The following is a 23,914-nucleotide window of genomic DNA, read 5'->3' on the forward strand; positions in this document are numbered from 1 at the left end:
GGGACGACTTGCTCTGTGGTTAAAGGCCAGCAGCTGGGGTTTCCTTCCTCCATGCCTCCCTGATCATGGGTGTCACGGACAGAGAACTCTTACTTTCAGAAGCTGGCCCAGGGTGGGGAGAAATAGGGTTGAGGAAGCTGAGATGTTACATTTGAAAGTTTTTATTAAATCTTTTCAATTTGAACTAGAATTTATTATGGGCTAGAATGCCAATCTTGGACAAATCTGGAGTGCAGTTTAAAACAGGGGACATGAAACCCTCTCAGGTGATCAGAAGCACCTCGCCCACCTGTCCCAGGGTGAGACAGGCAGTTCTCCCTGCCCCTGCCTGTGCGTGATGAGTCCTGCAGTCCTTTCTCCAGACGTCCTCTTAGTTTTCCACCAACTGGTTCCAAGATGGAACACTGTCACACACGTCACAGTATCTTGAGTCCTAACTACTGAGACTTGCATGAGACCTGGGAAGAACTGGGGAAGAAGAAAATTTCCCACCGCAGGTGCTTGACCCGTGGCTCTCCACGGCTCACACCAATTCGAGCATCTCTGCTGTCCTAGCGGGGAGCTGCTGTGAAGGCTGGGGAGGTGAAATCCACAGCCGTATCCACCAACCACCGTCAGAGCTCTGCATGAGGCCGAGCCTTGGATGTGACTGCTGCTGACGGCTGTCAACCTGCTGCCCGCAAAGCAACTCCATCAGGCTACAATTCCAACACACGCTCATTGGTCCAGGTGCTCCTGGTCATCGACAATGAGCTAGCATCCTCCATGCCTCTCTACAACTAAAGGTACATTTTGAGCCCTCAGGCAACCTTGCATAATGGCTGGTTCCACACGAAACAGTGACAACCAGCACTGGAGACGTTCCAGGTTGGCAGGACAACTCTTAGGGCAAATCTGACTACGTCTTGCAGATCCTGGAGCCAGCCTGTCAGGTACAGACAAAACAGCCTCCAGTAGTTCCAGCTGTCATGAAGTTCACAGCCGCCTCGGAGAGCAACCGATGTCAACAGCTCTGACCAAGGCTGTGAGACAGCGCCCTACATGGGAACCAGAACAGTTATTGCTCAACCCAACAGGACATCGTGTGTGAAGAAAGTACGAGGACTGGTCTAAGAGCCTGAGAATCTAGAAGCAACTGGGTTCCAGCCTCTCCATACACCAGAAATTCCAGAGCTTCCCTCCCGGGGGAGGCACCTTGTCAAATTTCACTTCACAGTAGGTAGCATCAAGTACTGGGGGGTGCTGGCCTCCGTTCTAATGGGTTTTTAACGGCACACTCAAAGTAAGGTGTGATGCTACCCTGTGAGTAATGTTCATATCTCAGGGGAGGAGTGGGAGTGGCCGTGGCATGCCAGCTTCCACGGAGACTGGCTCAGGAAGTGCCAGAAACTTCCAACCAAGTGAACTGGGAGATAGGCACACCTCCCTGGAGTGGAGTCTTTTTTATTTTTTAAAAAAAGATTATTCATTTGAGAGGCAGAGTTTCAGACAGAGAGACAGAGAGACACACACAGAGAAAGAGAGAGAGAGAGAGATCTTCCATCTACTGGTTCACTCCCCAAATGGATGTGACAGCCAGAGCTGGGCTGATCTGAAGTCAGGAGCCAGGAGCCTCGTCCAGGTCTCCCATGAGATACAGGAGCCCAAACCATTTGGTCATCTTCCATTTCTTTCCCAGGCTACTAGCAGAGAGCTGGATTGGAAGTGGAACGGCCGGGACTCAAAATGGCACCCATATGGCATGCTGGCGCCACAGGAGGAGGCCTAACCTACTAAGCCACAGCACTGGCCCCTGGATGCATCTTCAATGTTAGAAGTCAAGGCAAGTCACTGAGGCTTCTCAAGTCAGCCCTCCTGGCTTCCAGGTCGTCATGACAAACCCAGCGTGCAGACACACAAGCCTCTGAATAAAATAAAAGGTCTCAGAATCTTAGAAACCCCTTTGCTCAAGCTCATCACCGCTCTCACTGCGGGGTCTGCTTGAGACTGCATGGCTCTCAGTGCCTCACTTGGGCCCCAGAAGTAATTCTTTACCCACCAGAAGCTTGCTGATCTGATTTCTTCTTTGGCTTTGGCTGTGCTCCATATTCAGGCGCTTTAAATTGAATCAAAGGAAATTTAGTGGCATCTTCGGCTGCATGTGAAAATCAGTAATGCTGCATTTATTTAGGATTGCGAGACAGCCTCTCTGGATACAGCAGAGAAATTTGAAAGCACGCTTGGTCGACAATTTTGAGAATTTATTGGAAAATTAACTCCTGATTTCATTCTTGGCGAGGGAATCATAAAATTTCCAGAATGCAGTTACGTACTTTTGCAACTCCGCTGCCCTAAGCTTCATTTCAGATGATCAGGGTTTCATGGTGTGGAGGATGATGGGGATTCAATTAGGTGAGGAGAATGCACTGTGGCTGTGTTTCTGGGAGTGCTCTTGTTGGTAGGAATTTCCACAGCCAGGTGGCTCCTGTTCCCCGCACCAAGAACTAAGCGGCCATGTGCTGTCAACATAACCATCCTTCTGGAGCAACACAAGTTTGGACATGTTTAGAGCTGGTGTTTTTTGCAGAGAGAATTACAGAAATAATATGGAGAAGAATGCCAAGGATGCAAAGAAAATACTTTGAAGCCTGGTGGGCCCAGATGTGAACCTAATACTTGACATAAAGTGTTGTTTTGCTATTGAGATGAAAATGGAGAACACCATAATGATGAAAGCAATGTGTTTTTTTTTCCAAATAAGGACTAAAATATTTATTACAAGCATGTGGAAGCAGTGCAGTAACAGGAAAGCTTTCGCTGACCTGAGAGAGGGGAGCTGAGAGGACAGCTCCTGCTGCGTGCGTCCAGTCCCGAGGTAGGAGGGTTAACACAATCCTATCTTGTCTTGGGACTCCAGGGCTGATGGCTCCCCATCCCCACAGCAGTATCTTGGGAAATTTCTAGTAAGAATGTTAGTGTTGTAACTGTGAGCATATCTCCTTATTTTTCCAGCGTATTTGCTCTGAACAGAGGGCTGTTTTCCCTCCTAGGAACACTGGCCCACTTCTGAGGACATCCTTGGTTGTTGTGAGCTGGGGTAGGGGACTGTGGGTAGAGGCCAGGGATGTCACCGAACACCCTGCACCGATCAGGACAGCCCCACAACAATTACTCCGTTCAGCTCAACAGTGCTGGGTTGGAGAACTCTAGATCACGTTTATCAATACAGAATAGATTGTAACACAAATCCCCTCTCTAAACCACTTCACATCTTCTGAGCGTATTTGATGACATGTAAGCTAAGTGATCTATAATGAAAAACAAGCATTATCATCTTTCTGAACCATCACTCGAAAGAAACTTTCACAAGGATCATCAGTGGCCACGGCTAATGTGCGTTCACTCAACACGCACCTTATCAGCATCCCATGGAAGGACGACAGTAGGCAGAGGAAGCAGCTTACCTCTCAAACAAGACCTGGCTGTAGTCGTCCAGGACGTGGGCGTGGGTGTGGAGTAGGAGGATGTTGTAGGCCACCAAGGCCACCATCATGATCAACATTTTCAACTCATAATTTATCCGCAGGAAAACCGAACAGGAGATCAAGCCCAGAATGCAGCAGTAGATGAAATACTGGACAGAGAAACACGGCAGACAAAGACTTAGGATCTCTTTGGGAAACTGCTGGAGCAACTAACACCGTGGGTCACGATCGGGCTCACTTGGTCAGTGTGAAAGTTGGCTGCGAACCACGGTTCCTTAGATGCCTGTTTCTCCTCTTGGCTTCAGTGGCAAATGCTTGTACGTGTTGGAGTCAAAGAACAATGACTCAGTCTGCGGTTCTCTGGCCCAGAATGGCCTCATGAATAAAAGCAAGCGAGAATACTGCCAAACACATTTTGGAAATAGAAATTTTTACAAATCTATCCTAAGGACATGTCACTGTAAGCTAATGTCATTTACTTCCTGAAAATAAAAGCAGTCTAACCTCCTGTATATTCATAGGAGTTTTAAAAATCACAGCATGTAGAATCTGTTTTTGGCTCTCCAGTTCTTTAATTCATTGGGAAGACATAAATCATCACAGGGAACTCTGCTGAAGTCTAAGGAAACTTGAATGTTTTACTCAAAGAAAAGGAATTGTGCCATGATGTGCATCCAAAGCAGAGGATTCAGGTGCAAAGGTTTGACCGGAGTGAGTCGTGGATGCCCTGGAATCTGGACGGGTTCCAGAAGAAACTAGGAGAACCACCTGTGATGAGCAGGCTGGCTCTCTCTGTCTTAGTGCCCAGGAGGCTGTAGGCACATCAACTGTGCTAAGCCTTTTCTCACTACCTACCATCACAGACAGGGTGAGACGGGCCTGGGGCAGCCCTGGTTCCCATCTTGCTTTAGCCATGGACTAGCTTGGCTAGTTTTGGGTAGTTCCTTAACTTGCCTATGTCAGGTGTGTTCATCTGTGAAATGATGGCAACAGGAACATCCTGACAGATCACTGCAAAGAACAGAGACAGGAATTGAACTCGGGGCCAGGAGGGACTCGCTAAACTGCCACAGCTGCCGGTCCCACAGAGCCCGCTTGTCCTGGCTGCATCATGGGGTTCCTCATAAAACTGGGGTTTTGTTACCATCTTAGCATTCTTGGAAGAGAGGGAGAGCAGGCAATAAAGTTTAAGGCTTTTAATAAAGGAGAGATCTGATTGATGTGCGATAAACTCTGTCTTTAAAACATAACCCCACTGTGGGCTCCCCAATTTCAGCTTCATCCTAATCCAACGAGCCACGTGTGAACTGTTTATTTCCGTCATTCCAGCGGTTCCCGGCACGCCCCCCAGCCTAGGTCCTCTCCATTAAGCTGTGTGGAAGGCTCCTGATGTTTGCTCACCAGCCCCGTTCTTGACGAAGAAAGAGAAATTGCAAACCTGAGCTGCAGTGATCATACAACAGGTTTTCTCCTCATCGTCAAGTACACGAAAGCATCGCACAGCGATTAACACCACCCTTTCCTGGGAGACCCTCCAGCTTGCAAAGGCAGGCTGGTGATTTCCAGGGGGCGACCCAGTGACTGCATGATTGGGTTCTTTTCCAGGAAGCGAAGGTTTTCCCTTGCACGGGAGCATGAGGGCTGCCCGTCTGGTCAGGATACATCTTATAAGCCGCTAGGGTTGCAAGCGCAGTTTCTTTGGCCCCAATCATCTGGGGTCAGCCCCCACTATCCTGACCATCACTCCCATCTGCCATAGAGAGAAAGACAGGGCAGGAAAGTGGATCTCAGGGGTCGTGATGAGATCACTCAGGCTCGTGTAGTAAAATGACAGAATCATAGGCGCGGTGCACAGGCGGACGGGCAGTGTCCGAGCAGAAAGGTAAGAGAGGCAGCAGGCCCTTTGAAGCCAGGCCCTCTCACCCGTGAGCTCTGCCTCCGCCTCGTTAGATAAGGCTCTTCCCCCTGGAAGGTCGAGGCTCAGACAAGGAAGGGCCTGTGCGTTCTCCAGCTTGCCCAGAACAAGGCTGTGCACAGGAGACCACGGGGCTCTGCAGCCGCCTGGGGATCCGGACAGACACCGACAGCAGTTTGATGGAGCACTCTTGTTTCTGCTGAATCTAACAAAATATGGGTTTGCACTGTATGGGCCTTCATTTTTCAGTTCATTTTCTGGCAATTCATCATGACATTGTTCAATTCATCATGCCATCGGTCCAGGACAGACAGGAAAGAAAGGAGGGTAAAGGAGGAGGAGGAGGAGGGGAAGAGAGGGAGGAAGGAAGCAGAACCCCCCCACGAGGGGATGAGAAGCACTGATTTATAACCTTTAGCCAGCAGACGCTAGTATTGTAAAACTGCTCCTTCACGCCAGGGCCTCGCTGTGGGGATCCACAGTGACAAGGCTCCTGCCCCATGAGGTTCACCAAAGCAGTTCACCTGCACCATGAAGGCAGAGTAGAGACAGCGGTGGCACCCACTTCAGGGTGCAGAGCACGCCAGCCGCTGGGAAGCTGTGTCAACCTGCTGTTGCTATGATCAACCAGGTCTCTTTGTGGCCTAGGTTTTGTAAAGAGGTTCTGTGCTAAGATGGTGCTTGCAAACCCCTGTAGTGCTGAAGGTCACTGGCTCGTTCCCCGTGCTCAAATGGGAAGCTAGAACAGGAAACTGACGTGAATATGTGCATTATCAGTGTGTGTATTTCTGGGGAGACAGGAACAGGGTAGGGCTTTAAAGTTCCTCAGAGGACCCCTAGTTTGAAATGTATGTCATTACCTATACGATTCCACATTCTAAACTTTATTGTTAGGCTTTTGAAGAGTTTTTCACATTGCAAGGGCATTTTGCTGAATAAAATAGGTGTTGATTATATGATAGAAAGTACTAATACATTTTCTATTAAATGGCCTTCCTAGAATTCTTAGAGGCTGTACAAAGATGATCTGGCTGGGGACCCGCAGACAGCCACAGAGGGACGTCCAGCGAGGAGGTGGGGAAGATGGGAGACGCCCAGGGTGGGAATCCTCAAGGTCGCTGTCCCTGGCACGCTGCTCGGCCACCAAGGAGAATGCCACACTGTCTCAAGTTCAAGCAGTGGCCACGGAACTGACTTCTGTTGGCACAACCTCACTAGTAGCATGATTATGAGTCATGGTTACTACCCTTGAGGCAACTGACAAAATCAACCTGGCGTTTCAAATCGAGGTATCGGCTGCTGTTGTCCTGGTGAGTTACTGAAGTCTATTTGGGCCTCAGTTCCCTCACTTGCAAGATGGGGATTCTAACAATATCTACATCAGAGGGTAGCTTTCTGGGCGAGATGACGTAAGGAGTACACAGTGTCTGCCATGAAACCTAGAGATTACATAGCAAAGATCCTTTATGGTTCATTTTGTTTGGCCTTTGAAAATGAGTATTTTTCTCTTGCTGTTTAGCTATTTATTTTTCATCTATTTGAAAAGGTGACAGAGAGAAGAAGGAAGAGGAGGAGAAGAAGAAGTACAAGAAGAGAGAGAGGAGGAGAAGAAGGGGGAAGGGAGAGGGAGGAGAGAGACAGGGAGAGGGAGAGGAAAGAGAGGAGGGGAGGGGAGAAGGGAAGAGGAAGAGTGAAGGGAAGGGAGAGGGAGAGAAGCGAGAATATGAATGAGCAGAGATCTTTCATCCGCCTGTTCACTCCCAAATGCCTGCAACACCCGGGGCTGGGCCAGGCTAAAGCCAGGAGCCTGAGACTTTATCCAGGTCTCCCACATGGGAAAGCCATCACGGGCAGGATGCTTTGGCAGGAAGCTGGATCAGAAGTGGAGCAGCTGGGACTTGAATGGGCATTCTGATGTGGGACACAGGCATCCCAAGGCGTGGCTAACCTGAGGCATGACAACACTGCTCAGTCTCTCTCTGCTACCTGTGGTGACACCAGACACGGTGAATTGCTCTGCCCAAACATATTAGAAGGAGAGGGTTTTTTTTTAATATTTCTATTATTTATTTAGGATACTGTTTGGAATGTTTTAGACAATACTTTGCAACTGATGATTTGCCATGAATATATATTCACTTATATGTCATTAACTCATTTTATGTCTTTCATAATGTGGGCATAATTTTATTATGTGGTTAGAATAATTAATTTTAAAAATTTGCCTTTTCCCACTTTTAGGTTGTTTCCTTTCTTTTCCTCTTTTCTTTGTTGATGTCACATTCACATATAAACACATTTATAAAAACCCCAGTAGATAAATGTTTCCACTCTTCAAATTAATTTCCAAAGTTAGTATTGCAGGGTGAAATACACCTGTTTTTATGCCTTTTTGATGACTACTGCAATTCTCACTAAGAGTTCTATGCCTTAGCATCACCACCAGCCGTGGCTGGGACACTCTTCCCTCTCGCCAGCCAAGCCCAGACTCGCGTAACCCAGGGTTTGGGAAAATCGAGGTGATGTGCACCTCACATAACAGCCTTCCTAACGTTCCTCTGAATCTGCTTAGGTGAAAGATAAGAGGTTCTGGCTCCTCTGGCCTCCTGGACGTGTGAGCTTCTGTGCAGACAGGATGAGCGAACCTGACCGGTGGCCTCCTTGGCCAAGCTGGCCGGGATCCTTTCTCTCAGGGTGGATTACGTGAGCTGCAGCAGAGCCTGCCTGCATCCCATCTAGTTTTAGCCACCCGACTAATTTCTAATTATTCACTTCAGTTGCAGGTAAGATATTGCACAGGCTTGCTGCCTACACGGAAGTCATGATGATCAGCTGATGCCCACCAAGAGGCCAAGGCGGCTGAGCTCTTCTGCCCCAACAATCGGAGAGAGATTTAGAAAACACTGCTCGCCAGCAGCGAAAGGTGTCTCTAGAATTTTCCGTGGAAATGCTGGAGAGGGACCTGCGGGTGGGTGAGCCCGCTCTCTGAGGGCGTCTGAGACATGTGGACGCTAAGGCCATTGGCTGAAGCAGGGAGATCAGGCAGCCAGGGAACTTAAATCTTTCTGCCCGGAAAAGAACTCCCACTGCCCGCAGCCAATCAACCCTGAGCATGAATCCCGTCTTCCACTTTTCACAGAACTGAAATAGAAGATGCAATGCCTCATTCTCACGGGGGCTGAAGATGATGTCTAATTTGGAGGCCTGGGGCCCTTGGACAAGGGATGCAACTTACGCCACCTTTCTCCTCAAGCCCCTGGGGACAGTGTAGTGGACTGGGTCATTGTGCCCCTGAAACAGTCATGGCCTTAGAAAACTTCTTCAAAAAAACACCAGCGGCAAGCACTATCTATACGCAGAATAGGGATCTTCCCAAAGAATTAAAGCACTGAGGAGGGAAACAGGACCGAAGCGAAACAGCAGGGGAGTGAGGCAGTGCAAGAAGAACAGTAAAGAAATGGAGTTCACTGCCACTGCTACTGGAGTTAAAACCCGAGAAGGGCATTTTGAAAGTCTACACCTTGATTTGCCAGTTTCATCCCTCAAATAGTTCACCTCACATCCTCAGAGCTGAGTATTTGTGATGGCAACCAGATAGGAACACACTGTGCACGTTTTAGATGACAATTCAGGAAAGAAAAAGGAGATGATCAAAACCCATTTTTTTTTTTTTTTGCGTAAACAATTTCATGGAAGAAAGAAGTTAAGCAAGAAGCAATTTTAACTCTTTTCATTTAAATTCTGCTGTGTCAGTAAGTTCTGAAATTTCCAACTAGGCCCTTGTGACAATGATTAAAATGAGTCAGTTAGGGAAGATTATTTGAGGAGAGAATCACTAGGAAGCATTTGTAGCTAAAGGAGAGGGAGAAACAGACACAGACCCTATAATCCCAGATTTTAGGGCACAAGTAACCTGAATCCCCTGGAATAGTTAGCAAAACCTATAGGCAACAGACCCCGAAATCCAGTGACATATCATTAAATGCCACACGAAACTCTGTAACAGATCAGAGGATAAAGTACCCTTAGTGAACGCATCCAGCGAAACTGTCCCATGGCAGAAGCTGGGTTAGCCAGGCCCCGGCGTCTGCACACTCAGGACCTACTCAGGGACTGAGGCCGGAAGGAAAAGGAAGCCCACGCGAGAGCTGAACGTGGTGGCCTGGACTTACACAGGCAGACGGCAGAGGCCCAGCCACAGGTGTGGTGACGAGTGCAGCATTCTTACCGGGAGGAAAAATAAGCTTTGTGCGCGCAGAATCGCTGCCTGATTGCTTGAGGCGGGGAAACTTGTGTTTGAAGTATTGGCAGTTGGAAGGATTGCTTCCTCTGAGTCACTCAGGAAGAACTGCAACAAGAAGTTGTTGATAATCAGTGCATATTAGATTAAAACAACTGGATGGATGCCACGTTTATTAACAACCCTGTCCCCCTATGCCCAATAAGCAGAACTGTTTATATGGACAAACCAGGGTGTCTATGCTTCAAATGCTCACAGCTTTCATCTTTCCCTAGTTGAAGGTTTGGAAATTTCTATTCAATGAGCAAGTAAGCATTGTGCTACATAATTCATAGAGAATTGCATAGAGAATTTTTAATATTTTTTTAAAAATGGAGGCACTTCCATCAAATGTTAACAAAGCCCCGTGCACAGGGTGGAGGGCTCGCTGAGTGGACGTCCCCTGGTGGACACACATCCAAGTCTCCATCATGAAATCAGGGCCTCGGGAAAGATACTTCAGAAATCCTTGGCCTCTTGGGTCAAACACTGCAGGAGTCAACAGTGTTCCCCGTGTGTTCAGTTTCAGGAAGGGGAATCAATTTTATGGGCAACATGTAACCACTGGAATCAACACTCTGCTTTTACCATTTGTGAGCACTTGACAAACAACGAAGGCTTGCAAACTCGAGAGGATGTTCTTTCTCAGGACTCAAGAAGCGAATGAGCTCTTAGCTAATGGTACCTGATGCTTAGCGTTCAGAATGAACGGGTGCCCTGTTAGCAGAATGGTAGCAATGTCCTCAATCTCTCCCCTGCCCTGCCCCCTCCATCCCAAGGAAGCTGCAGCAGAAGCCATTGCACTGGCCACAGATGAGCCCTGAGTTCTGTGGCCCTCGCCAGAGGAATGTTCTGGAAAGACGAACCAGAGACTTGTGATCTGGGTGGGCAGGGCCCCTGTGCTTAGAGGCATCGACCCCTGCCATGGAAGCTGGGCTGTTTCTGCGTACTCTAGGCTTAAAAAGCGGAACTTTCCTGTCTGATTTCCACGGCTACTTTTGTTTGTGTCTATTGATTTATGTCTTCTGATGGCGTAGTTTGCGTCAGACATCTACACTAACTTACTCAGAGTGGCAGGAAGACTTTATTTAGTCTGTCATCACCTGCTGCCTCCCAGGATGCTCCTTAGCAGAAAGCTGGAGGAGCCCGGACGTGAATTAGGCACTCTGATCTGGGAGGCAGCTGTCTCCAGAGGCACCTTCACTGCCAAGCCTCGTGCCTACCCCCTAATCCCTTGCAAACAATATAGTATCTGGGGAGGAAAGGGAGTGCTTTATCACTTGGCAAACACTGGGCTCCAAAATGTAACACATTTAGAATTGATGGATCCCAAATTAAATTGATTTAAATATTAAAGAATCAAGAAGTGACAAGTAAAAGGAGAATGTTTAGTTTGTTAGGCTATCAATCACCTAATTAAGTTTTAAACATCCAGGACCTTAAAATAATTAACAAAAACTTCTTGATACCGTCACCGTATGGATGGAAAACTAGATACATAAAATGAAGTGTGAAATTCTCGCTGTACAACCAATGAAACTACGCCTCATGAAGACTGTGTCTGGGTTGGCAATGAGGTAAGCCGCTGTCTGGAGTGCAGGCATCCCATGTGGGCCCTGGTTTGAGTCCTGGCTGCTCCATTTCTAATCCAGCTCCCTGCTAATGTGCCTAGGAAAGCAGTAGAAGATGGCCCAAGTGCTTGGGCCCCTGCACCTGTGTGGGAGACCCAGAAAAAGCTCCTGGCTGCATTGGCCCAGATCCAGCCGTTATGGCCATTTGGGGAATGAACCAGTGTATGAAAGATCTCTCTCTCTCTCTTTCAGCGTGGACTGGCCATCTTCATGGTCAAGGGCAGAAGGAGGTCACCGGCCACCACAAGCTGCCTCCCATTATCCCTAATACATGACTGTCCTTGAGAGAAATGGAGTCTCGGCTGGTGCTGCCCCAGAGGCTGCTAACAAGGTTCTGTCTGCCACCAGCTGAGAAAACACAGGGCAAACAGTCTTCCCTGGTGGAGGAACTGTGGCATGCGGCCCCTGGGGGCAGAATGCTCTGTGAAGAAGACAGACGCAAAGGCCAGCTATGCTGTGATCCACTCGCAGCCAGTGCCTAGAAGAGGCAAATTCACAGGGACAGAAAGTGCAAGGACAGTGACAGGCACTGGGGGACGGAGGGACTGGGGTGAGCGTTGAATGGGCCTCAAGTTTCTGTGTGTGGACAGTTGCACGACGTTACAAACCTACTGAACGCCACTGAACTGTACTTCAAAAATGGGCAAATGATGTACTTCATGCTAGGCATGCTGCTAATAATAAAAGAAATTAAAAACAGAATTACAAATGAAAGCAGCTTTGTCTGTTCCCAAAAGAAAACACAAGAATTGCAGGAGCTGTCTCTATGGAGCTGAACAGGGTTAGGGGTCGCACTGTAAAAAGAAATTTTCCTGCAGAAAATTTTCTCTCCAGCGGCTTAGCAAAGTACCTGCACGCATGCACCCCTCCCCACCTCCATCCCACACACTCACAAGAGCTGCTGTTCTTGCTGACACATGTGCGTGCTGCGCATGGATTAGCCTCACTGGGTAACCCTGAGAAGTAGCAGACGTAGGACTGGGGAGAACTACTCAATCTGCAAAATGTGGGCCCCAAGGAAATGCAGGGAAAAATTTAAAACTCTATCCTGCCTTCAGCAGAAGTCTCCCCAGCAAGGACGACCTGAAGTGGGGCTCAGGAGAAAGGGAGAACAATCCCGGGGCCACAGACCCGCAAGCAGGGAGGATTTTGTGCCTGCATCCCCAGCCGAAGCTGTCCACGTCCCTGGCTGTGAGCGTGCAGAGGCAGCCCCTGTCCTGGTGGCACCTGCTGGGGCTGCCTGGCGTCAGGGGCTGAGCGTGGCTGCAGCAGCAGCTGGTGTGGCACGAGCCAGGACACAATTACTCAGAGGAGCTTCCCTGGAAGTCCTCGGATGTGATCAGAGGCAGAGCCCGAGGGACAGGTCCTTCCTCGTCTCTGATTAATAATAAATCACAAGAGGCAAAACTGCCTCCATTCTGTACCTAATGTCAGCTTCCATACTGTTTTATGGTTTTTCTTTGACATCAATATGGGAGGAGACCCTGCGTGGAAAAGAACCACTAACGGCGCAGCACCAGGTACCAATCAAAGTGTTTCGGGTGCAGCAGTGGAGGAAGCAACCGCTGGAGCAGTTCTCATTTCCCCTCCCTCTGCACCGACAGACAGGGAATAAAAAGCCAGTGAGCTCACTCCTTGTCCCACGGCCTCTGCTACTGTGTAAGGGAGCCAAGAGCCTGGTTTCATTTCTCTCCCAGGATCATTGACCATACTTGGCGTGCGTCCTCTGTTGATGGCCCTGCCTGCCTCAGCTCTTTTCTTCATGGAGAAGGAAAACCAAGCTGGGGATGTATTCCTGGCACTGAAGATGGCTTTCTTCTCTCTAAACGATCGTAGCTATGGTGGAGAACTTACTGTTAACTGCTCACACGTACACACAGCCACTGACCTGCCTTTTAGCCACTGCTCATTATCCTACAGGAAATAAAATTGGTTTCCAAATAAGATTTGTTTCCCATTTATCTGTAAAAACTTAGGTGATGGGGCAATGTTGTGGTGCAGTGGGTTAAGCCACCACTTGGGGCACCCACATCTTAAATCCATGTGCCTAGAATCATGCCTTGTCTCTTCTAATTCAGCTTCCTGCTTATGCACCTGGGAAGAAGCAGGTGCTGGTCCAAATACTTGGGTCCCTGTAACCCATGTGGGGGACCCTAATGGAGTTCTGGGCTCCTGGATCAGCCTAGCCCAGTCCTGGCTTTTGCAGGCATTTGAATCAGCAGATGGAAGATTGATCTCCCTCTTCCCTACTCCCCATTCTAACTTTCAAATAAATAAAAACAGATGAATTTTTTTAAAAAATTAAGCAATAAATTCTAGTTTTATAAGGTAAAGCTGGATTTACAAAACAAAAGGCTTCTTTTTTAAAAAAAAAGGTTTCATGCTTACCTGTTCATTCACTCATATCCTATTCGTTCTCATTTAAAAACTAACCAATGGCTATTCCTTGTAGATAAAGAAGTACTGTTTATATATAATCAATGCTTAGTATCCTAGAGCATGTGAAAATAGACAAAAACACCTTGTTGGGGCCAGTGCTGTGGTGCTGCAGGTTAAGCTGCCATCTGCAGTGCTGGCCTATGGGCACCAGTTTGAATACTGGCTGCTCCCTGCTGATGCACCTGGGAAAAACAGGGGAAGATACCCCTAGTGCTTGGGCCCCTACACCCACATGGGAGACCCAGATGAAGCTCCTGGTTCCTGGCTTCAGCCTGGCCCAGCCCTGGCTATTGTGGACATTTGGAGAGTGAACCAACAGATGGACAATCTCTCTCTTTCTTTCTCTCTCCCTCTCTCTCCCTCCTTCTCTTTCTAATTCTTTCAAATAAATAAATACATCTTCTTTTGTTAAAAGAAGACCTAATTGAAGACATATCTGCACTCCCATGTTCACTGCAGCATTACTCTCAGTAGCCGAGATATGGACACAACCTAAATGTCTGCTGTAGATGATTTGATAAAGAAAATGTAGCCTATTCCTACAAGGGAATATTGTTCAGCCTTAAAAGTAGGAAATCCTATGCAGCAACAGGAATTGCAACAAACAGGATTTGCAATAACATCTATCCATCTGGAAGACATGCAGAGTGAAATGAAAAAGGTTCAGATAGACAAATACTGCACGATCTCACTTCCATGTGGAAGCTAAAAACAGCTGAAGGCATGGAACTAGCGTGGGGCGGTGACTGCCCTGGGTTCAGAGGCAGGGCAGTGGAGAGAGGGAGGTCAGGGGTTCAGAACTGACATGTGCGGATGAATAGGTCTAGATCGCTAATGAGCGGCCGCTCTGCAGTTAATACTGCACTGTGCACTGACGATATGCTCAGAGTGGGGACTCCAGGTGCCCTTACCGCACACACGAGACAGCTGTGGAACGTTACTTACTACAGATCTGTAGGTACAGTACTCATCTCACTCTGTATATCAAAACAGCATGTTCTACACCAAAATGTATACAACAACAACAAAAAAAAGACCTTGTTCTTAAGTATGTGGATGTCCTGTCACATGTTTTCTTCCCATGAATCAAACGTGCTGCTCTTGGCCAATGAAGAGCAAGTGTCAGAGGTTTACTGACTCAGTCCTGTGCACACACAAGTGGACACATTCTCCAGGGAGCAGGGGGCTCACTTACAGCATTCTGGCCAAGAGCCCCTCCTTACGGGGACTGAACATGCACACCCTTGTGGCTGCGAGAAGAGGTCAGCCCTCCAGCCAATCACCCTGTTGTCCCTGTGTGAGCTCTGCCGCTCGCGCTTCAGGATGCACTGACTTCGATCCTGCCCTCTCCCGCAGCTTCCCTGCACCAGCCCACGCCTGCACGTCAGCACTGTGTGGGGCTGACTCCTCGCTGGCACGATGAATGCAGAAAATGCAGGTTACAATGCTGAGCATGAGGAACCCACTTTAGGAAGCACACTCAGGTTCCTGCAGCCCCTGGCCACTGCCCCTTGTCCGCCTCTCTGTCCATCGTTCTTCCCAGTGACATCATCACAGACCTGCAGTGCCCGGAACTCTGCCTGTGCGGCACAGGCTAGTGCGTTTGCACAAGGATTCTCTGAGACAAGCAGACAAGCATAAGGCTCTCCCCTGTCATAAGTCCCCTGTCTCCTGCTCCCTACCCTGCGGCTGCCGCCCTCTGATGAGAGTTCTGGACCCTTCACAGAGAGTGCCTGATGGGTCAGCCTGGTTCCTTACGAGCACACACCTCAGGTTGACCCACACAAGTCTCTGCTTGAGGCCTGGCAAAGCACAGTCCCTTGGATGCTGGGGGTTCTCTAAGAAACTGTTTGTTGTCCAGACTCTACCACCATTCCCTACCTGCTCCTCACTGTGGATTAAGCCCTGAGCAGCAAAGACAATGTCACGGTCCAGCAACATCCGAGACCTGAAGGCACAGTCCTCATCGCCCATCCTCCTTCTCATGCCCATCAATTCCCAAGGCTCCACCTAGTGGGCTCCCCCCATCAGTCCAGCAGGGCGTCTCTCCACACCTTGCAGCTCTCACACGCTTCTGTCGCTGCCTCTTGCCTGTTGTCAGAGGACCTCGTAAGGACTTGCCAGCTGTTGCTATATCCACCAGACTCTTGGATGGCAGACTGCCGTTGGGGTCTGAGCATCTAGCAATGCACCTGGCACAGAGCGAGTGCCTGCTAACTTACGAAAACTACCTCCTTATTGAATTACATGTGGCTTGTCCCTGCGGCCTGATTCCCTATTTCTGGAGACAAAGGTTAAACCTCATACAATCCTGGATTCCTAACATTGGCACAGCATCGTCTGGGTGGCAGTGATGACGTGAGGGTGATAAGAAAGATGCGTCTCAAGTGCACCAATGACCTAAGTGTTTGTCTGGTTGATACTGGTAATGATGACACTGATGCAGCAAGAGTAGCCGTGAGTTCAGTCTTTGCAAAATGTCCAGCACTGTCCTGGGGAACACTGGCTCACTTAATCCTTAGAGCCACCTGGGAAGGTACGTCTTGGTTTTCAATGTTGAGAAGTGGGGATGGAGCCTGCGAAAGTTTAAGGAATCTTGCAGCTGGCAAAGGTGGGACCTGGGGTTTGACATCTGGCTTTGACACTTAGGGCAGGACCCTCACTTGGGCACTTTCTCTGGTTTGATGGCTCTGATTCCTCTCATGGTTACTTTGCAGACAAGCCAGGTCCCTTGTGAGGGGACACCAGGAGCCAGGAAGTGGGAAACCACCCAAGGAGCCACCTTCTCTCTCAAGGTAACTTCCATAAAAGCATCCTTTTTGCATGAGACCGCTGCTGCCGCTGACAGATGCTGCACACAACAGGCAGCCACTGGTGTTGCAGAGGAGCCACAGACAGATTTCCCAAATTCCTCTGGAAGGGAAGAAAGCCCAGCTCGACATAAGTCCCTGCTTCACCCTTGGGCTTACCATGTTGAACACAGCCATGGTCAAGATGATGGCCGTGGTGATGACCGTGAGGGAGATGCGCGGCCAGGGGCGGTTGGCAATGATGCCTGAGGACTTCAAAAGCCACATGAGAGACGCAGAGGCTTTTTTGCTGCATTGCTGGGGGACAGAACGGAAAGCGAAGGCATTGTTATTTGATATATCCACTCAAATTCCTTAATGACAACGTTTGAAACCACAACAAGCACCAGTGTGATTCATGGCTGAAGCAAGCAGAATCTGTCCTCTCCAATGGCTCATACTGAGACACAAACCTTATCAAAATTCCGGTGGTATCATTGCTGTGAATGAAGAATACATCAACATCCTATGACAAAGGTCTGATGCACGGGTACATCTTTCAAAATAGACCCGAAGTTATGATTTTCAGTGATTCTTTTGGCAAAAGAAAAGTGTCAGTTAAATCATTCTGGGGATGTGTTAGGTCTCAGAGGAAACGCTTGTCATAACTCAGCTGATTTATGTAGAAACTAGATCGACACGCCCCCACCTTGTCACCCTGGCACGGGTTCAACCCAAGAACACAACTCACACCACCGGGTATGAAACCTGCACAGCCCACGATGTCCAGTGGTCTCCGTCAAGGGCAGGTGTGATAACCTCATCCCACCCCTCCTTGTCAGACCTGCTCCCACACAAAGAAACACTCTGCCTTACTTGAGGTTTCTAAACAATTTCTAAATGGTGGTGAAAATGCCCCAAGTCTTATGCATGTTCAGGTCAATGCCAACTGCATTCACACTGCTGCATAATATTGCTGGAACTTTTATGGCTCCCAAAACCCAAAATGCGGACCAAGAACCACTCCCCACTCCTCCCTCCTGCCGGTCCCTGGAACCACTCTTCCACTTCCTGTGTCCACCATTTTGCCAACTTGCAGCACTCATTCAAGGGGATTCGTGCGGTCTTTGCCTTTCTGGCTTATTTCATTCAGCATGAGGCCCTCAAGGTCCATCTTGTTGTTTAATATGACAAGATTCCCTCCTTTTTGAAGACCGACTGATATTCCATCCTATGCATAGATCACTGTTTCCATGGAGACTGGGTCGCTCCCACATCTTGGCTAACATGAGCAATGCCACTGTGAACACACTTTCTCGAAACAAGAGGAAGAAGAAGTCTTAAGCAATGACAGCCAGCACCCTGTCACTGCTTCCTGTGGGCCAGATCTACCTTGCGAGACCCACTCAGGGGCTGAGAGTGGCTTGTCTGGTTGGCCACCTTCTGAGGGACAAACCCTTCTGATTCTCGCCTCGGTCCAGGGGTGAGGGGCAGGTGCACAGCGCATTCTGCCCAGGTTGGCTGACAGGTGCTGCGGCGGGCATTTCGTGCTGCTGCTCACAGGAGGAGCAGTGATTAAGAGCTCTCTGTGGATCGACGCTGTGACCCTTTCGCTGAAGACACTGTGGCCTATGACTTCTTTTGTGTATGTTTTTATGTATTTGTGCCCCAGCAGCCACAGAAGCATCAAGAAAAAAGTGATGATTTCAAGAAATTCAGAAGAAAGAAGAAACAAATGCCACCCTGTGGTCTGGTCTGCTTGGTTAGTCCAGCGGAAGAGCTGGTGAGACCCCCCCCCCCCCCACGCAGAGATGGCGCCGGAGTGGCTGTAATAGACAGCACTTGAGTGCCTCTGCCTCCTTCACATTCGCTTCCTCTACCAGCCGTTCCTAAACACACAGCTGCCGTGAGTACTGTCACCTATTAAATTCTGGGACAATAATTAACTGAGATTCTGTGCCATGACTAGAGGCAGGAAGGAGGCTGATTCCAGCCATCGGCCCAGGTCAAGTCTCCGTGGCTGTGTGGCTTTCTGCAATGGGATGACACTCTGTGGTCTCTACTGGCGTGGTCACAGTGCCCACCTCCTCAGCTCAGTTTATGTGGTGCTTGGGTTTACTAAAGTGCTTGGGACTTGCTTTTCACATGGTAGCTCTCTTATTACTTCAATGAAGAAAGCAATAATTCTCAGAAACATTTCAGTGACTAAAAATCTATTTTCTTAGCAACTCTGAATAACAACAAACCCTCTCTTCTCCTTCCCAGTACGGTGGCAAGGACAGGAGAAGATGTCAGGGGTGTGTACCCTATTCTGACAATGACGAAAGAGGAAGATGAAGGTTTTGGGGACATAGAAAAAAAAAAACAATGATGATGGGAGCAGAGGAGAAAAAGGAATAAAACCTTAAAAGGGAAAAGGAAATCCTTAAAAGGGATTAAGGAAATAGAAGAACATTGCAATTCTGTATAAAAATGATTTTTTCCTAAGCTTTATTTATTTTAAGAGAGAGAGAGGGAGGCCGGCGCTGCGGCTCACTAGGCTAATCCTCCGCCTTGCGGCGCCGGCACACCAGGTTCTAGTCCCTCTCAGGGCGCCGGATTCTGTCCCGGTTGCCCCTCTTCCAGGCCAGCTCTCTGCTGTGGCCAGGGAGTGCAGTGGAGGATGGCCCAAGTGCTTGGGCCCTGCACCCCATGGGAGACCAGGAGAAGTACCTGGCTCCTGCCATCGGATCAGCGCAGTGCGCCAGCTGCAGCGCGCTGGCTGTGGCGGCCATTGGAGGGTGAACCAACGGCAAAAGGAAGACCTTTCTCTCTGTCTCTCTCTCACTGTCCACTCTGCCTGTCAAAAAAAAAAAAAAAAAAAGAGAGAGAGAGAGAGAGGAAGAGGGTGAGGGGAAGAGAGAGGGAGGGAACGAGGGAGGGATATATATATACACACACACATATATATAAATATAAATATAAATATAAATATATATATATATATATAGAGAGAGAGAGAGAGAGAGAGAAAGATAAAGTATCTTCTACTCATTGATTTACCCCCTAAATGGCTGCAACAGCCAGGGCTGGGCCAGGCTGAAACCAGGAGCCTGGAACTCCATCCTGGTCTCCCATATGGGTGGCAGGGGCCCAAGTGCCTGGGCCATCTTTTGCTGCCTTCCCAGGTGCATTGGCAGGAAGCCGGATGGGAAGCAGAGCGGCCAAAACTGCAGCTAGCACTCTACCACGGGTGCCAGTGTCCCAAGTGGTGGCTCGATGCCGGCCCCAGGGCCTGGGTCTGGACCTCATACTCTGCTTCAGTTTATTCTCCTTCTCGTTGACTGTTCAAGTCTCAGATGGAAAAATGAGTTTTGTCAAAATTCTACACATCTTAATAAAACATCCCAGATGATAACATATCCAGGAATAGTGTGTATTCTTATTTTATTACTTCATTCAGAAGAAGTCATGCAAGTGAAAATGAGAACATGCCCATCATGAGCTCAGTGTAGTTTAAGTCAATCACCTGGCTCTGGTTCAGTGCCCGGCATCACTGCCGCCCAGTCTGCTTCCTCTCATTGCTGACCAGCAGTGGGTACCCTGTAGGCCCGGTCAGCTCCCACTTACAGCCAGCTTGCTATGCACCTTCTGCGAAAGCTCTCGGCTGCTAACGCCACATTCCCCACCAGCAAGCACAGGATGAGTGTGACATGTGGTGGGGGTATAGAGAGAAGAAAGGGTATAAATGTACAGGAAAGCCCTTTTTAAACTGTTCGGTTTTAGCCTGCTTCCATACATAGCTGAAGTCAGGCCTAAAGGTTTCTCCTTTAGGAGAACTGCAAATGAAATGCATGAAGATTTTATTTTTATGTGGAGATCTGCAATGTGGTGAATTGCAACCTAACTTGGCGTATGAACAGATTGTCACCTATTCTTGTACCAGCTGCTGAGTTTCAGCCAATTACAATGTTCAAACGCTCAACTCTTGTTCAAATAAGACAGATGGGAGCTGCAGCCAATGGGCTGGCTCTACGGCCCCCTTCCTCTTCCTGTCTCTGACCTGCCCATGTGATGGGGTGGGACATTGTGAACCACTTTTGGCCTGGACCGTTGCCTGCTGCCTGAATTGCAATGACGGCTGATTAAGAGCTGCAGAACTAGGTTTGTTGTAATTCTGTCTCTTCACACCCCATATACAGCTGATGCTGCCTACAAGGAGCACTGGAGTATGGCAGAAAGGGCACAAGGAGAATAGGAAAATACCAAAGTATTTAAACCAGTGCAGGCAGGTTCTCCACATAAAAATAAAAGGTTCACACATTCCATTTGCATTAAATAAAAAAAAAAAAAAAACAAGGAAAAGCTTTCCTGTTTCTTTTCTTCCTTCGGAACATCCTGCCTTAGGAACAACTGGTAATCCCACTAAAATCAATTCCTCATAATTCAACAAATCTAAAAGTAGACTGCACTCACAATTTCATTAGCACCCACTTTAAAATAAGTTAGCTGAAGAGGTGATGCTCATATTAAACGAAGTTTAATAAAATGAAACAACATTCAGGGAAGTTATAAATACAGGAGCCTGGCCGAGCAGCACCCTATTATTATTAGAAAAAGAAAACTCCTGCTAAACTCGTCTGAAAACATGAAGCTTCTCATGTAAGCACGCATTTTTGATTATTTGTTTAAAGGAACGTCCCCTTGGGGCCGGCGCCGTGGCTCACTAGGCTAATCCTCCGCCTGCGGTGCCGGCACACCGGGTTCTAGTCCCGGTCAGGACGCCGGATTCTGTCCCGGTTGCTCCTCTTCCAGTCTAGCTCTCTGCTGTGGCCCGGGAGTGCAGTGGAGGATGGCTCAGGTCCTCAGGCCCTGCACCTGCATGGGAGACCAGGAGAAGCACCTGGCTCCTGGCTTCAGATCAGCGCGATGCGCCGGCCACAGCGGCCATTGGAGGGTGAACCAACGGCAAAGGAAGACCTTTCTCTCTGTCTCTCTCTCTCACTGTCCACTCTGCCTGTCAAAAAAAAAAAAAAAAAAAAGGAACGTCCCCTGTGGCATTTTAATTAGCTGAGGACGACCGTTCTGAATGGCTGGGACATGCTGGAGCAATAAACTTTTGACTTTCAACGTCACAAAGATCGTCAGGCACATGCTGATCATCTCACTGTCCTTGAATCTCCTACAGGAAGGCTTCTTTACTCCGGTCAACCTCATTTTTAAAAAACCCCCACCCGTTTCTTCCTCAAGTCCCAGGTGAGCCACACTACGTGGTCCTCGCTCCACTGTAGGCACTTTGGCCTTGTCCATGCCACGCTCTGTTACTGAGGAGCTTGTCTGTGGCCACCAGGCAGAGCTGGCTGCGGACAGGAGCACATCGCACTTGGCTCTGTGCTCCCAGCAACCAGTGCAGCGCTGGTCAAACCCAAGTTCACTGAATACCTTCACTGTCTTAACATCAGGCCCCGAGAGAAATTACCAGGGGACAGAAACAAACGACAGGGCTGCGCTGTGGGGTGGGCCGGGAGAGTTCTGGAGCAGGGCACAGGCTATGGGCCAGGAAGGGAATGCTGTAAAAGGCAGGCAGCTACGGTGACACCCCTGAAGAAAGCCCATGTCGTGTGCAGAGCTGAAAAGAATCCCACTCATTGGTTCCGGAAAATATTGACTTATTCTGTCAATAAGTCTAAATGCCAAATAGAGGTGTTGGATTAGACATTATATTCTCTGCTTACTAAGAAGAATCCCAGATTGAGGGGCTAATTTTTCAAGAACATTAATTATTTTAAGGGAGGGAGGGTGAGAGAGGAGGAGGGAGGGAGGGAGGGAGAAGGAGGGAGGGAGGGAGGGAGAGAGAGAGAGAGAGAGAGAAGAAGAGATGGATCCCATCTTCTGGTCTATTTGTCTACTCCCCAAATGCCCATAATAACCAGGGTTGGGCCAGGCTGAAGCCAAGAACTGGCCACTCCATCCTGTTTTCCCACATGGGTGGCAGGGATCGAAACTGCTTCAGTCATCCCCTGATGCATTCCAGGGTGGACCTTAGTGGTGAACTGGAACTGGGAGCAGAGCTGAGACTTGAAAGTAGGCATTCCAAAATGGGATGCAGGCTTCCCAAGTGTATGTTAACCACCAGGCCAGCTGCCTGTTCCTTGAGGGATTATCAATCAGGTGAAAAACCAGAGCTCTGGCAGAAGTAAGACCAACATTGCTTGTGAGGGATACTTCATATCCCAGAGCCCAGGGCATCCCAGCTGGGGTCAGGGCAGTTCCTACAGGACACAAGCTCACAACAAAAAAGGAAAAATATGGCCACTTAAGGCAACGGGCCACATGAGGAAGAGGCAGCCGACATAACAGTACAGTTCGCACCATAGGATCTGCAGATAACACCCTGATCTGACACAGGCTAAAAATAAGATTAAGGAAGTTAATAAAAGAGTGATTATATTAAACAGTGAATTATTGAGTTGTTAAAACAGCAGGAACGTTAAATTTTTTTATTAATATAAAGAATCAATTTCATGTATTTCATGGATACAATTAAGTGGGCCACATTAACTCTCTAGAGATGAAAAACTAGATGTTGAAAATTTAAAATTCAATACCGTGGTCAAGAGAACAGATAGACTTCAGAAAGCTACCCAGAAAACAACACAGGAGGATAAAGAGACGAAAAACAGAAAGGGGAGGCTGAGGCAGAAGTCGCAATGCCGTGTTTCAATAGTCTGAGAAATGTTTGAGAACAGAGCAGAAAGACCAGAGAAGAGACAAAACCGAAAGCAACACGGAGCAATGTCTTGCAGAGCCAGAGAAGGATAGGAGTCTGTGACTGAGGAGACAAACTGAGTCTCAAACAGGAAAAATGAATTAAACTTACACTTTAACACCAGGCATCTATTACCCACAAGGAGGAAATCCTACAAAAACAGCCCCGGAGAAAGGCATTATCTGTTAAGGGGCAATTAGGCAGACAGCAGACTCCTCCTCTGTACAGCAGAGGTCAGGAATATATGGAATCATATTTCCAAAATCTTGGGGAAAATTATTGTATATTATCACAAGGAAGAGAAAATGAAGAATTCCTTAAACATCAAAACTGAGCAGGAAACTCCTTGGAATTTACTCAAAGGAAATTAAATTGGCAAATAAAAAAGCTGTCTGCACCTTAATGTTTATTGCAGCTCAATTCACAATAGCTAAGACCTGGAATCAACCTAAATGCCCATCAACAGTAGACTGGATAAAGAAATTATAGGATATGTACTCTATAGAATACTATACAGCAGTAAAAACAATGAAATCCAGTCATTTGCAACAAAATGGAGGAATCTGGAAAACATCATGCTGAGTGAAATAAGCCAGTCCCAAAGGGACAAATATTGTATGTTCTCCCTGATCGATGAAAGTGAGCACCA

General features: G+C 48.2%; 1 protein-coding gene across 3 annotated transcripts in view; it reads right to left on the minus strand.

Moving 5' to 3' along the window:
- Positions 1-23,914, minus strand: part of ADCY2 (adenylate cyclase 2) — a 411,933-nt gene that overhangs the window by 36,333 nt on the left and 351,686 nt on the right. For all 3 annotated transcript variants that reach the window (XR_016220868.1, XM_051853662.3, XM_051853663.3), the window contains 3 exons: positions 16,698-16,835; positions 9,608-9,727; positions 3,444-3,613 (listed from right to left, as the gene is read on the minus strand). Coding sequence is in view for 2 of the 3 variants with exons in the window: in XM_051853662.3 (XP_051709622.1) it covers positions 3,444-3,613; positions 9,608-9,727; positions 16,698-16,835 (428 nt within the window). In the remaining variant the exon portion in view is untranslated. The remainder of the gene's footprint in view (positions 1-3,443; positions 3,614-9,607; positions 9,728-16,697; positions 16,836-23,914) is intronic.

The sequence above is a fragment of the Oryctolagus cuniculus genome, chromosome 14, assembly GCF_051225735.1.
Source record: "Oryctolagus cuniculus isolate XC-2025 breed Fujian yellow rabbit chromosome 14, ASM5122573v1, whole genome shotgun sequence".
In the NCBI taxonomy this organism is placed as follows: domain Eukaryota; kingdom Metazoa; phylum Chordata; class Mammalia; order Lagomorpha; family Leporidae; genus Oryctolagus; species Oryctolagus cuniculus.